The sequence below is a fragment of the Mugil cephalus genome, chromosome 1 (assembly GCF_022458985.1).
Source record: "Mugil cephalus isolate CIBA_MC_2020 chromosome 1, CIBA_Mcephalus_1.1, whole genome shotgun sequence".
Lineage (NCBI taxonomy): Eukaryota > Metazoa > Chordata > Actinopteri > Mugiliformes > Mugilidae > Mugil > Mugil cephalus.
The window spans coordinates 47,924,821-47,939,986 of record NC_061770.1 but is presented as its reverse complement, the minus strand read 5'-3'; the positions used below and the strand labels follow the sequence as shown (position 1 = coordinate 47,939,986).

The following is a 15,166-nucleotide window of genomic DNA, read 5'->3' as shown; positions in this document are numbered from 1 at the left end:
ACACCAATTTGCAAGATAACAAATCTAAGGGAGGTTATATAAAACGGACTTTGTATTTGAAATGTTTTTATTGCGCTTTTGCTTAAACGACACAGAGAAATGATTTTTAATTTGACTTTAAGAGAGGACATTCATTTTATTTGTTTTTGAAATGAATGTCTATAAATATACACAAAGAGTCGCCAATATATATAATTTTCATAAAAAATATCAGTCATATTCCACAATCATCGTTTTAGTCTTCGTTTTAACACTTTATTGCATGATTGCCTACAAAAATGACATAATCTTAAACATTCTAGTAATTCTTCTAGTAGTATTCTATTTAAATTGCATTTTCATAACTTTTATGAAGTTCCCTGGCCTCAGTCTTTACTTTCCGGTTTCTCTACTATCCTGAGCCTATGACAACAAAGTAATGGAAAGTGAAAAAGTTGAACTGAAAAGCTGTAATTATCTCGGGGATAAAAGTATGTTTTAGAATTAATTTGCCGTGTCTAGTTGAGGCGAGGTGGTAGTTCATCTCTGGAAACTTTTTAAAATGCTGTTACATATTTTTAGAAGATGAACCAGTGGTAAACCCATCAGTTGCTCCTGTCTCTTCATGGGGAAAACTGTCAAATTACCCTGGCGTTTCTCATTAAATATGCACATTGCGCCTTCGTGCTGTTCCTCACATTTGCATAATTGTCTTTCTGACTGGAAAATTGTTAAAATTAGCCGCTGCAGGAAGCTTCGAAAAGCTACCGGCGGCATTTGAAGCGTGCTAGCTGAACCCCGGCCAAGGCGAGGTATAGCGGTGATGTCTTTTTGTAATGTGTGGCTAAGGCTGGCTCCATAATAAGCAGCTCAGACTTCATTAACTCAGGGAGTGTGACCAGACTGCTGAGAGAAGCTGGATGTCACTCAGTTTGATGCACAAACGCACACGGGAGACGAAGCTGCCGTTTCCTCCAGACGCAGAAAGAGATGATCGCCTCCGCCTCGCGTGTTTATCTCCTTCATGGTTTTGTTAATCCGTTTTCTTCATCCGCCTCTTTCCTTTATCATCCACCTCTCCACATCTGCTTTTTTCCTGCCACCGTCTGTTTCTCTCTGTCTGCAGAGCCTCTGTTGTCTCTTCTTCTTCCTCCCAGGCTGTTTGAATGACGGGTTGTTCATTCTGTATGCCTGCTGTCTGTACAGGACAACCACGGTGGCAATGAGCCTCGGTTTCCTGAAGTTTATGCAGATTCTTTCAGTGTTCTTGTTCCTATTTGCATGCGGCTATTTGTTATTCAGATACGTCTTGCCTGGGAAAGCTGTTGCTTGTTGGAGCATGTCAGGATGCTATTCAAATAACAAGAGAGTTCTGCGTTTCAAAGTTAGAAACTTGTACTAGTATGGACAGAAACCTTTATCCTTCTTGTACTGTTTAGGGATTGAACGACTTCCAGTTTTTTTAAAGTCGACTATAATACGTGGTGAAAGCTGAGTCAACGCTGAGTAGTCGATGGCGTGACACATTAAGACACGGTACAAAGTAGCAGTAGTAGTTGCAACAATGAAATCTATACTTGACCTGAATACGTATTGTAGCGTCGCACACAAAGAAAGACACAGGTTTTTCTGCAAGATAATTAAAGCTTGAGCACGGGCTAGTGTCGACCGTAGACCACGTCAACACCACAAACGCCATCAGTCTGATGTCTAATAATATGTGGCTCTCGCTCAGCAAACTCTCATTTCTACCATAACTTCCATCTCTCGCATGGTGCATTCACTGACATCAAGGACAAAAACTAACACAATGACAGAACTGAACACACACACACGAGCTTATCAATATTGTGCACTGCAGATAAGTTTAGCCGAGATAAATCGGCACAGTCAATAGTGTTTAATAGTACTTCACAGCGTTTTGTAAGATATGATAATGTAGATAATGAAATTCACTGATAGTTGATCAACCACTTCCTTCTCTTTGTTACTGCAGGTCAAGTTGTTAAGTGACTGTTCCTCTGGTTGCCTTTTCAGATGAGTGGGTAATGCAGTAGTACTTTTGTTGTATTTCACAACTAACTTACATATTCATGTCATGGTAGAATGGTCTTCATCTACAGTGAAGTATTTCCACACACCTGACGAACCACTGCTGGTTTTCTACAATGGCCCACTGGGCTCATCACCTCTTCTCAGCGGCGTCAGTGCCGTTAGACTTAGGCAGGCTTTAATGATCCACACAGGAAATTACTTGGTCACAGTAGCTTAGTTGCACATAAAAGAAACAATGTTAAAAACCAGTAAAAAGAAATGATCGGCGACTAGTCAACTTCCTGCTTAAAGTGTCACGGTACAGCAGTAAAGTCCACTAGTCAAACCCCTAGTACTGTTACTTACAGTGTGTACAAGTGTAAATGATAATATTCAGTTATGATTTGAAAGGGTTTTGTGTAGGCCAGGTCGTCCTCCTTTGCTCAAAGGTTTAGTAGTGGTAAGTTGGTCTGGAGTTGCTCCGTTGGGAACTGATGATGTTCGGGTAAACTCTGCTGGGCCAATCAAATTGCCTGTCTGGGCTTTAAGCGGTGAAGAACAGAAGAGTAACAGTGACGCAGTCATAAACGTCACCTGAGCACCGTGGTGGTGAGTTTGGGCTGATTAGATTACCCTAGTTAGATTCTGATGTCCATGTTTTGGAGATAGAGGACGATCACTTTGAAATTGGAACGTTGGCGTACTTGATGCATTCTGGGATACCTGGTTGTCTATGTCACAGGCTGTAGGGAGAATTAGTTCCTGTCACACAGGTGCAGAATGTACATGCCAACTGGTCATTGGCTGTCGTCACTGTGGTGCATTCAAGTGCAAATTCTTAAGTCAAACATAGGGCGCATTGCATTATGGGAATAATAAAGGAGACTCAAAGCCACCGGCTACCTCCAATGTAGCCTGAAGTCAGAGGCAATCTGCCTAAACACATTTAAAGCCGCACACTCTTATCTAAACCAGTTTCTTCTTCTTCTTTCGTTCTCCTCTAAGGTGATGCAGCACCCCAGCGAGGGCGCACAGGTCCTTGGGCTCCACAGCCAGCTGAAAGACGCCTCGGTTCCCGTCGCTGAGATCAGGGTCTACTCTTTGTCCAGCCAGCCGATTGATCACGAGGGACCCAAAGCGAAGATGTCTGGTATGTGCATCATCTTACCACATCTCGTTCTATCTGTCTTTGTGCCGTTACGTTCTGGGTTATCAGTCCTCTCTTTTGTGTGTCTCTAGATCGTTCTCCAGATATCGACAACTACTCTGAGGAAGAGGAAGAGAGCTACTCGTCAGAACAGGAAGGCAGCGACGACCCGATTCACGGACAGGTGTGTTTAGATGAGGAGAATTCAGAAATAATTAATAGCAACTGTTCAAATTCGGGTCAGGTCATAAACAATCCACCTATGAAGCTTTATAATGTATGAAAATATGTATCCTCCTTTCAGCTAATACCCACAATTCTCATTGATTTCCAGTACACTCCATTTTCCTATAAAAGCAATCATAGGAAAACTCGGTCTCCAGTTTTTTTTTAACCTGACTTCTGTTATTGGCTTTCTCCCTGGTTATTTATTCGTTTCTGCCGCATTGCTCGAGTGAACGGGAGCTCAGAAAACAAACCGCCGTGCACGTCGGCAGAGCTTCTTTATTGTGTTACCTCCTCTCCCGGATTGCGAGAGAGAAAGCGGCGGCTCTCCGGGGGGATGCGAGAGGAATCGGCGCCTGCCGGTGCGCGAGATTGAAAGGAGCGAACAGACTGCAGCAGGGAGATAGAACGAGGAGGGAGGAACCAGGCTTCTGTGTCCAGGCTGATAGAAAAAAGGGACGGAGGCAGCGGTGCGGTTTTAGTTACGTAGTTGTGGACTAGCAATAGATAGAAACATAACAAAATTAAATGAAATGGAAGCCAGCCGAGGAAAGAAACATGAGTGGCTTTGACTACGTCAATGTGATGTTACACTCTTCAGTACATTTCTTATTGTCGACTAGACACATTTTAAGTCTTGCAATTTGCAAAAGTTATGTTGGAATGCAAACAGGACACTTTTTTATTAGGTGTAACAATATAAAGTGTTTGACAAAAGATTCTCAATCAGTTTAAATATTTTATCACGACTAATCCCTTGATTGTTCATATTTTTTTTTACAATCTGTCCTAAATCTACCGAATAACAGGATATTTTCCCAATCCTCTTATTAAAGTAGGAGTGGGCAAACATGCTTGAATGTATTATCCAGGAAGAGGTAGCGCGTGGTCTAAAAGACGCTGCGTCACAGCTGTCCGGGGTGGTCTGCCTGTGTTGAGGTGGCCTGACCAGCAGGTGGTTTCTGAGCCTGGAAGTACTCGGGTGGTAGCTCAGCTCACATCGGCAGGAAATGGAAATAGCTTTGGTTTTCAGTGGAGCCGACGACGCTTCCTACCCACTGAGCTACTGCTGCGTCGCCTCCTGATTGCAGAAAGTGCACTGATTGATCGATAGCTTTCAGTCTTTTCGTTTGGATTTATTTATTGATGATAAGAAAATCACAGACTATCACTATGTTTTTCTTTCAGCCCATGCATCATAATAACCTTGAACTAACCTTTAAAACCCATGTATTTTTTTTCTTTTCTTTTTTTCTTCGCTCTCTCTCTGCTACATTTTCCTCCCTCAGTATCTGTTTGATGAAGAGGACGAGGTGAGGAAGAAGAAGCCGAGGCGCAAGCTCCCCTCCAACGCCGCCATCACCAGAGTAAGAACAAACACCACCCTCTTATCACCCGTTCACCAATTCCTTCCGTCTATTCTCTCTATCTTTACCTGCTTGTTTGACCGTGAAGCAGTTTGTAGCAGACCTGCTCTGCGCAGTCGCCCTTTCAAATAAATATGAGCCGACTGGACTCCCAAACCCTCCCCAAAACCCTGCCGCCTCTTACCTCACCTCATTCAACCTCTCCTCCTTATCTCCCCTCTCACCACCACGCCCGTCGCTTTATCTATAAATCAGTGTTCTCCCTCGCATTTTTAATTCGGACCAATTTCCGAGAAGGAAAACATCGAGACAAGTCACCACAAGCGTCCGGGATAACAGTAACCACATCCTGAGGAGCCTGGGCACGCACAGGAGCACGGATTAACACACAAAACCTCAGGCCTGAAAATTACAGTTTGACACGAGGAAAGTGTTCGCTGTGTGTTTGTGTAGCAGCAGGTTATCAGTGCCTGCACCATGCCACCACCTCCTGTGGACGACTCACACCCTCAGCATGAGTGCACACACGTATATTTATATACACACAGGTATACGTATATACACACACACAGGATCGTTTAGATCCCCAGAGTCTGGCTTCAAGTCGACCCTCTCTAGTTTCTCGCAGAAAATTAGGACAAAACCTCCAAAACACTTTAGCTCTTTACAGCCACTCAGGCATCTAATTATGTTGCTGATGAAAGCGATGCTCCAATTTTTTTGAAACCACAACTTTTTGACTGAAGTAGGTTCGCACGTGTTCAAATGTTTGCACGTGTTTTCTCCCCAAAAGTCTCAGTAGAAGGTTTCAGGTAAAAGAGAAATGAGTTCATACAGTCAGAGCCATGGACTGTAGAGATGTTAATATAGACTGCTATTTGATTGTTGGTTTTTGTTTGCATAAATCTGGGGTCTTCAATGTTTTTTTGACGGAGAGACTAAGTAGGGAACCCCTATCTACTATATATGTTCTATATTAAGCCCGGCCTGGCAAATTTCAAACGTAAACATACATAGCTTTGCCTTTAAACATAGCTAAATGTCGTAGGGACAGTGATTTACCAAAACATTTTGGCCTCAGTTGGCTGATTAAGCTCTCGGCCAATTTGTAGGGAACCTGCCAGATTCAGCGTGTAATATGTGGCATCTATGATTGGATCAGCGGCGATAGGGGCGGGGCCTACTGTGTACAGGAGGCTTAGATTGACAGGTCTAGTGTGGCGCTCTGTGTGAAACAGTGCGCTGTAGAGACAGCTCCTGCATTATCCCTTCGTTAAAATATGTTGGATTCATGTTAATGTTAAATTTAAACCAATTTAAATGAATAAAACAACATATGAAAAATGTCTAATCAACCAAAGATTTTATCACCCCTCCTGCAGTACCCCCGCGGACCCTCTAGGGGTCGTGGACCCCCTGTTGGCTTAAATGTATATTCCTATAATGACAACACATCAAGCAGCAAAATGATAAAAAAAAATCTACAGAGAACTATCACCGCAACTCCTCTCAGACTTTCAGCTCCTCAACGTTTCTGCTGCTGTATGACTGCAGCAGCACGAAAACCCACTGAAGAATATCTGCCCAGCAACAAACGGCAGACAGTGGAGCATTTAGATTAATGGTCCCTGTAGTAGGCAAAAAAAAACAACGACTGATTATTGGACTACAATGTGCACACACATGCTAACAATTTAATCACAGCACCTGGCTGCTGGTGTCTCCAAATGGTCAAAAACATCAATTATTGTATATTTTCTTCCTTCTCATAAAATATTATCTGACTTGTAGTTGTTCTATTATCTTTACAGAACATAACCTGATCTTTGAACTGTGAAGAATTTGAGAAAATGACTATTTCAAGAAAAAAAATGCATAAACTCAATTTTCTGTTAAAGTGTCTGTTAAATAAATAATTCTTTGTGCTTAATCGTGCAAATGTGTGCGACCAGAAGCCCCGACTGGATAACCGCAACATCACACGCGAGCCCTGACACACTCCAGTTTAATAACACCGCGTGTATTCACGCAGACACATCAGCCTGGGCAGCGCTTCTCTCTTACGGAAACACATCCCGACGCTGTTTCCGTTAACCGCTCTTGTTTAGAGTCATCGAGCGTGAAAAGTGTTTCCTCATTCTGCCTCGGCTCTTCCTCTCTGTCTGCGCCGCTCCCTCCCTCCCTCCCCCACACATGCAGGTGTTGTGCAGGTCCTCGTGTCTAACGTCGCCCTTTTTTTTTCTCCCATCTTCTCTCTCCCCGCAGCAACCCAACATAAAGCAGAAGTTTGTCGCCCTGCTGAAAAGGTTCAAAGTCACCGACGAGGTTGGTTCTGATCGCGCACGCCGAAAATGTCTGTTTGGCCCGGAGGTCTTTGGGTTTAGCTCTGAAGCAGCGGAGAGGTGTGTGGGAGAGATGTGGCAGAGGAACTGAACATCCAGCAGACGGCTCGGAGAGCAGCGCCGGGATTTAAAATAGAACGGGGATGTGTGTTTAGTGTGTCTCTCAAGCGGGCGGCTCACGCTTCGGCATCCGGGTCTGTTTACATGAACGCAATACTTACACGACATAGTAATGTTACTGGCTGTGAACGCTTGGGTTTCAAACTAAAACTCACACCCAAGCTGCACTGAAGGGCCGAGGCGTCTGATCTTAAACAGGTCACTGTGGCATGTAAACAACTTCCTCCATTCGCAGTCTGTGAAATGGTCTGTGAAAAATCTCGGCCTCATTCGATGTCAACAGGAGGAGGAACTGTCAGCGAGCTGTGTATGCGAGGTTATAAATGCAGAAAGGGAGCACCTGTTACTAGGACACGGTTGGCGTCTCTTCCGTCTTTCACGCTAACCCCCCCCCCCCCCCGTGTCTCGTCCAGGTCGGTTTCGGTCTGGAGCACGTGTCGAGGGAGCAGATCCAGGAGGTGGAGGAGGACCTGGACGAGCTGTACGACAGCCTGGAGATGTACAACCCCAGCGACAGCGGGCCGGAGATGGAGGAGACCGACAGCATCCTCAGCACGCCCAAACCCAAGCTGAGGTGAGAGCGCGCGCGTCCCTACTGACCTGCTGCTTCATCAGCACCACGTTCAACGCCTCCCTGAAAGAACAGTGAATGATTCAGAGCCCCCTCTGTTGGTCAAACCGAGTCATTGCAGTCATTATCACTTTTTTTTAGTCAATTTTATTGTTATAGTGTATATCTTTCAAATTCAAATAATTGCAGACAAACGTTTTAATATGGCTCTTAAAGCTTATATTTATTTATATTTGTCATGCAATTTAATTCTTTTTCAGCACCTAACGTTTCCTTTCTGTGTCTTTTAAGTGTGTGTATGAATAAATGTGACAGACTGATGACAGGTGAACCTTGTAGTTTTCTGACGAGTTTCTCTGTTTGCTCAGGCCGTTCTTCGAGGGAATGTCCCAGTCCAGCTCGCAGACGGAGATCGGCAGCCTGAACAGCAAAGGCAGCCTGGGCCGAGACACTTTCAGCCCGGTGAGTAACCCTGATCCAGGAGGAAGCAGCAGCAGCTGCACGCTCAGCAGATAACTGGAGAGTCTCAGGTGATTCCCACTGCTTCCATCCACCTGAGGAATGTAGTAAACCTTTATTGCTCCCCGGAGGTTGTCCGGCTTTATGACCAGGGCATTAAAAATCTGTGTATATGAGCTGCATCTGACTACATCAAGCTGAGCAGCCGGTGTTCAGTGACAGTGCAGCATGTGATTTAAAGGCTTTCTTGCAGCCTTCACTGATGTTAGGGCAGAGGAGGAGAAAACAGCGCAGTAAAAAAAGACTTGAAGCTGAAAGAATAAAGTAATAAACTTGGATCACACGCCACCATAAAATGAAGTAACACAAGCTTGGAAAACAGCATGCGGCTACCCGGAATCGAAAGCTGATGGGAATCACCGCAGCAGGGGGGGCGCAGATTGCAAATATAAAATTTCAGAAATGTTTCACTTATGTTTCCTTAATGGAGCAGAAATCCAATAACTCTGCGACAGTCACCATGTGCTGAATAGAAAGTGTTGGATCTTGCCGAGCTGAATGGATCTCTGCTGTATTCAGCCTCCAGCAGCTGTACCTCCTGCTTTCATAATAACGCCACCATGAGGCTTTAGTGCTGAGGCGGCTGTTGGCACACTTTCTAAGTCATGTATTCAAAAAAAAAAATAGCAAATAGAGATTATTAAATGTATTCGACAGACAAAACTAACATCCTCTGGATGTCACTGCTCTTCTTTATGCCGTCTTCTCCCTAAAGCTGAGGACCTAATGACTTGTGTTTCTTTTTATTCACTGAATCTGGAGGCTCATTAGGCCTGGAGACTGACTGCTACTTCCTTCTCTTCCCAGCAGGGGGAGCAACCTCCTCTAGAGAAGATGAAACCCTCCCGCAGCCGCAACCTGGACGAGATCCCGTCTGAGACCGACACGCTGGTACGATTGTCGTGTTTTTTGTTAGTGTGGGAAAGACTCAGTGTCCCGCCGGGGTCTTTGTTGATATCACTCTGAGGAGCGTTCGCTGCCATCTGCGCCGTAAGTGGGACAGATTGAGGGAAGAGAGGCGGCAAAACGCGGAGAAGTTGTCGGAGAAGCTGGCTTTTGAGATTGCTCCTCTCCCCGCCGCTGACGCTCTGTCTTTTTGGGCTGTTAGGAGCTGACGGATCAGGAGCTGTTTGCTGAGGTGGGCCCCTGCATCACGGTGTCGGTGGCAGAGAAACCCCGTACGCCTCTGAAGAACAGCAAAAGTGAAACCCAGTCCATGCCGTCACCAAGGTAACCAGTCCCTCAATCAAATACAGACACTTTTACCAAGACTTTAGTTTACTGATTCATAAATCACCTGAGCTGCTCCATGACATCGTCCTTATAGAGGAAAGTAGCTGTAGTGTATTTTAAAATTGATTTATTAGCAAAAATTGGTTAATTTTATTAGTTGCAATCATTATTTCTGAGTTTGCTTTTCGTGTGTGACTTCTGTATACTGTATATGACTTCTTTAGGTTCTCCATATTTTAGCACGTACACATCTTTAATCTGTACGTACATGGTTTGCTAACATATTGTCACTAATATCTTGCTTAATCGTTGCTTCGTAGCTAGATTAAATCTTGTAATTGCGTCTTTTGGCCACAGGGGCCGCTACACTCCAAAAGTTACAGAATCTTTCTTTGACGTGTCAAAACCTGGAGGCTGGTGATTCTATTTGAGTGTGTTTTGAGCTTCCGTCTTTTTTTTCCCCAGGTTGGACGGAGGCCACACGCCCAGGCAGAAGCGCAGCAGCACCCCCATGAAGGAGAGGCAGCTGTCCAAACCTCTCAGCGAACGCACCAACAGCTCAGACTCCGAGAGATCCCCAGAGCTGGGACACAGCACCCCGGTACGATACCTAAAAGCCTCAAACCCTCGCTTGGAGTTTTAATGAATATTTCTTTCCCGGATCTTCGTCATTTCAGCCTCGCGTACAAAAATAAACCCATTTCCCCACAGAGAGATTTACACATAAATACAACTGCCTTTGTTCTCCCTCTTCTCCCACTCGCTTTTTTCAAAGTAAAGAAATCACGTGACCCGCCCCGAGCTCAGATGAATTATGTATGCGGAGATGAGTCATCTGGAGAGTAAATGTGTCGCCGTGGGTGGTTCTATGTACTCATCACGCGTGTGTTTGCGTGTAGGTCCTGAGGAAAGCGGTGTACGATCAGCTCAACCAGATATTACTGTCCGACGCCGCGCTCCCCGAGAGCCTCATCCTGGTCAACGGCACGGACTGGCAGGGGCAGGTGAGCCTCGGAGCTTCGCGCGGCAACATCCGGCGCGATTAAACACGCATCTGATTATACGTTTGGTGTGTTCTTGGCAGTACGTCGCAGAGCAGCTCCAGGTTCAGAGGCACCCGGTGGTGTGCACGTGCTCTGCGGTGGAAATCCAGGCGGTGCTCTCTGCCGTGCTCACTCGCATCCAGAAATTGTGAGTTTGTCTTAAAGTCCGGCGCGCACAAGTTGGGACTTCGTGCTCGTCGGTTTGCAGGGTGACTCATCTTCTTCACCCCGGCTCTGAGCTTTATTTTCTATCTTTTCTTTGACCCTTTGCTAATCCTCTCCTCCATCCTCCGCAGCTTTCCTCCTCCTCCTCCTCCTCTTTGCCCTTTTGACTCCATATCTGTTACTTCACTTCTGTTTATACCACAATGAAATATTATCTTCTCTCCCTCTATCCCCTCAGTGTCTCTCTCTATCCTCTAATCCCTCTCTCACATTCAACTCTGTCTTTATTGCCGTGATATCAGCCAAAAGAAATAAAAGAAAGTATATGACTGGGTGTGAACCCATCTGAGAGCCTTTAAAGACGCGTTATTTGAGATGTGATCACTCAGACCACATTTGGAGGTGGTGTAGCCGGGTTGTTGGCACCTTCTTTCAGCAGTGTGACCACCCACTCAATAGACAACCTGTGCATAAACACAGTTTTGCCTCGTTCATTCATAGAGAACACACAGTAGAGAGCCTTTTGAAATATTCTGTCCTCGCAGCCTGTTAACCAACTAAACAGAAAAATCTGAGCAAAAATGAACAGGTGAAATGACTGAATATGAGTAGGCGCTGTGTAATTCCCTTCGAGCTGTGGTGTGAGGTTTGTTTGGGTCTCTAAATCGACTTTTACAAATTAACTTAGCTGATAAGCTGATAAGATAATTAAACTGTGCTGTACATTGTTTTCAAACCGCACAATATTCACTCCCCAAAGGATTTCTGTACTTATTTGTATGCGAGTACAAACTGAGCTTGTACCGCAACTGTCAGATGCATTTGGAGATACATTTTAATCATAAACTGTATAAAGATGGTCGGAACAGCTCCTCTAAAGTGAAGCAACAGCAAGTAGAGCTCCCCCTGGTGTCTGTCTAGAGTATAGGCCATAAGCTCCACCTCCTCCATGTTAGTGGATGGGACTCAGGCCGAATTAAAACCTGAAAGCACACGTCAAATACCTTTTTTTCATGGATGGTTTATATCATTTTAGGTAGTTAATATAATACTGATGCATGTTCAGGTGTCCATTTTTATGATAAGTTTCATTTTAGTTATGTGACGTTATGATCACTACCAGTTGCCATGCCAATTGCTCCCATAGGAGTAGGAAAAAAGAAATAAGTACAGTGTGTAATCTAACATGTTGTTGTAGAGCAGAGCGTAGTTCACACGTGATCACTGACTGTATTTTACCTCTCAGATTATCTCCTTTTCAAACCGCACTCATTAACCACCGTCTCCGTCCCCGTAGCTGTAACTGTAACTCGTCCATGCCCAGAGCGGTGAAGGTGGCGGCGGTGGGTGGCCAGAGTTACCTCGGAGCCATCCTGCAGTTCTTCGTCACTCAGCTGGCCAACAAGACGTCCGACTGGCTCAACCACATGCGCTTCCTGGTGGTGCCTCTGGGTGAGAGTCGTCAGGCAGCATTACAATTTAACCGCTTTAGCGGAAGCGACTCCACGTGCCCATGTCAGGTTTTGGCAAACGCTGCATCTTACCGTCGCGTTTTAACACTTGGCTCAGCGGCAGTGAAAACACTTTCTCCCCTTCCTTCTCGTTTTCACCTCTCTGTCTTCATCAGGCTCGCATCCCGTCGCTAAGCACCTGGGCGCCCTCGACAACCGCTACAGCTCGTCCTTTCTGGACGGGGCTTGGAGAGACGTGTTCAGCCGCTCTGAGCCGCCGCCCACGGGTACAACAACCGCCCACAACAACACGTGTAACCGCTCCCTCCAACAGCACAGTCACGTTAATTCATCTGTATTATCATTTTTGCTTTCAGATCAGTTAGATGTGGCGGGTAGAATCGCCCAGTACATAAGCGGAGCCACAGTTACACACCAGCTGCCCATCGCCGAGGCCATGCTCACCTGCAAACACAGGACGTGAGTACACGCCGGTACACACGAGGCATACTGGCCTTTTCTGTTTGTGTTTTCATAAACGATGTCTCTTCTTTCCAGGCGAGATGAAGACTCCTACCAGAAGTTCATTCCTTTTATCGGGGTGAGATTTCACTCTTTGAGCTTTTACCGTTGGATTCATTTGCCGTGTTGTGCTGCTGCTCATCGCTTGTTTGTTTTCCAGGTGGTGAAGGTCGGTCTCATCGAGTCTGGTCCTTCTCCGACAGGTCGGTGTTCGGAGTCTAAACTGAGGTCTGATTTCAAAAAAAAAAAAGTGGATCAATTTCAGATTTTCACCATGATGTTTCCATTTTTGTGGCTACGCAGGAGACGCAGAGGAGGGCGTGTCGGTCAGCTTGGCCGTCCCCTCCACGTCTCCCCCCTCTCACGGCTCCCCCACGGGGATGATCAAAGAGGCGGCCACACCCCCCTCCTCACCCTCCATGGGCAGCGTCCTCACAGTCCAAGGGTGAGACTTATTATTTTACTCATATGTTAATCTTTTCTTTTTTTACATATTAATTCTTACATGTTTAAATATGTGTGTGGCACCAAAATCCTACTCAGTCAGTTCCTTTTAACTTAAATCTATATTTTCTTCTGTGAGCAACAGACAGGCAGCCTGGCTGCGTTTGTCTTTCAAGAGAAAATCTTTGATAGCTCAGCCATGTTTTTATCTGCCTGAATCAGCTGGGCTCGCTGCAGACCCTCTCTGTAGAGTCGCCCAGACTCCGCCGTGTTTGATCTAATCTCTTCTATTTCAGCCTCCGCTGAATAGATCCGTGTTGGCTTAACGCGAAAAGAATTCAGCAGTGAAGCTGAATTCAAATAACATTGGCAGCCCCGACGCTGCAGAGGGAATAACTGACGAATGTGAATGCGAGGCAGGGCGTAACGCAGCAGAATTAGAAACTGAAATAGAATATGTGTAACTGCAACCACACCGAGAGCTTCGCAAGATAAGAAGAGCTGTGACGGAGAAACGTCTGTCTTTCTTCACGGGCTCGTTCTGTCCGCAGGAGCCCCAGTATGTCTCACGGCGTGGACGCCATCGGCCTGCAGGTGGACTACTGGCTGGCCTCTCTGGCCGAGAAGCGGAAGGAGGGCGAGCGCCGCGACACCAGCTGCAAGAACACGCTGAAGAGCGCCTTCCGCTCGCTGCAGGTCAGCAGGCTGCCAGGAGGGGGCAGCAACGACCCGCAGGCCCAGGTCAGCACCATGGCCATGACCGTGGTCACCAAGGAGAAGAACAAGAAAGGTGAGAGGAGCATCAGGCCACACAGTTTAGACATAAACACCCTCAGTTTGGTGAGGCAGCGTTTTACAGACCTCCTGTTCTGCCAGTTTGCAAAAATAAAACAGAGATGAATGCTTTTCAGAGATTTAATCTGAAAAATACAGCAGCAATGTGCAGGGCAGAGGGTCCAAAAACAATCAGTGAATGTGTGTCTGCCTCTGTTTTTACATATTTACAAGACCATTTAGTAAATTTCATCAACGTTTTTTCAAGTACAAGCAGAAAAATGTAGAACAGAACCAGAAAACAATTTAAAATACCTGCATGGAACATGGGTTGGATTAGTCTTTGTAGAACAGGTTTTCACTGTCCTCGTGCAGAAAAACATACATAAAGTAAAACAGCTTTAATCCGTACAGAATGAGTTTCTATAGTAGCTTTTACACAAGAAAATGGGAGAAGGAGAAGAAAAAAACAACTGGGGGTCTGCGGACATACTGCAATCTTTGGTTGATTAAACATTTATATATATATTTTGTTTTTTGTTTTTTTAATTTCCCTCACAATTTTTAGTCTCTTTAGATCCACATTAACATGAATCCAACATATTTTAGTAAAGGGATAAGGGATAGCTTCATAATGATAATATGATAATAATAATGATGTATATTTATAAATAAATTGTCTATTTCCCTCATTTGGGATGTTTCCTAAATATATTACGCTGAAATTGAGATGGGTTTGCAGCTTGATTACTACTATTACATCTGCCCAGTATGAAGAAATATTAGGACGTTCCCAGAATATCCGGAAATGGACAGCAGCTATTGTACCACAACCTCTCCAACGTTGTCCATGGTCTGGATTGTTGGTCTCTAGACTTTTCATTTTAGGAGTTATGAAGAATCTTGTGTTTTTCCAGCTGAATTCCCTCCATAAGTTATTCTACAAATATTAAGCCAATCATCTTCTGTAAATTTCATTAACATTTTCTAGTTTCTTGCTGTTCATTCCTGTGTGTTCGCCCACAAGACTCTTAAATAAACAACATCTTGTTTTCACTGTGCCTCTTTTCAGTCCCCACCATCTTCCTCGGAAAGAAACCCAAAGAGAAGGACGTGGACTCCAAGAGCCAGGTCATTGAAGGCATCAGCCGACTCATCTGCTCCGCCAAGCAGCAGCAGACCATCCTGAAAGGTAACCTGAGCCGTTTGTTGCGTTTGCTGCGGCGCTCT

General features: G+C 45.2%; 1 protein-coding gene across 4 annotated transcripts in view; it reads left to right on the top strand.

Annotated features, from left to right (window-relative positions):
• The window catches only part of LOC125006736 (phosphofurin acidic cluster sorting protein 1), a 65,043-nt gene that overhangs the window by 45,902 nt on the left and 3,975 nt on the right, over window positions 1-15,166 (top strand). Inside the window, exons 5-23 of one of the 4 annotated variants that reach the window (XM_047583087.1) lie at window positions 3,019-3,163; window positions 3,253-3,344; window positions 4,675-4,752; window positions 7,018-7,077; window positions 7,628-7,788; window positions 8,154-8,247; window positions 9,115-9,195; window positions 9,413-9,534; window positions 10,003-10,138; window positions 10,437-10,541; window positions 10,622-10,728; window positions 12,043-12,197; window positions 12,373-12,483; window positions 12,574-12,676; window positions 12,755-12,797; window positions 12,879-12,921; window positions 13,022-13,163; window positions 13,714-13,952; window positions 15,009-15,128. In XM_047583087.1, the coding sequence (XP_047439043.1) occupies window positions 3,019-3,163; window positions 3,253-3,344; window positions 4,675-4,752; window positions 7,018-7,077; window positions 7,628-7,788; window positions 8,154-8,247; window positions 9,115-9,195; window positions 9,413-9,534; window positions 10,003-10,138; window positions 10,437-10,541; window positions 10,622-10,728; window positions 12,043-12,197; window positions 12,373-12,483; window positions 12,574-12,676; window positions 12,755-12,797; window positions 12,879-12,921; window positions 13,022-13,163; window positions 13,714-13,952; window positions 15,009-15,128 (2,137 nt within the window). Of the gene's footprint in view, window positions 1-3,018; window positions 3,164-3,252; window positions 3,345-4,674; window positions 4,753-7,017; window positions 7,078-7,627; window positions 7,789-8,153; window positions 8,248-9,111; window positions 9,196-9,412; window positions 9,535-10,002; window positions 10,139-10,436; window positions 10,542-10,621; window positions 10,729-12,042; window positions 12,198-12,372; window positions 12,677-12,754; window positions 12,798-12,878; window positions 12,922-13,021; window positions 13,164-13,713; window positions 13,953-15,008; window positions 15,129-15,166 lie in introns of all 4 variants that reach the window. The other 3 variants (XM_047583079.1, XM_047583069.1, XM_047583060.1) reach the window with 3 other exon arrangements.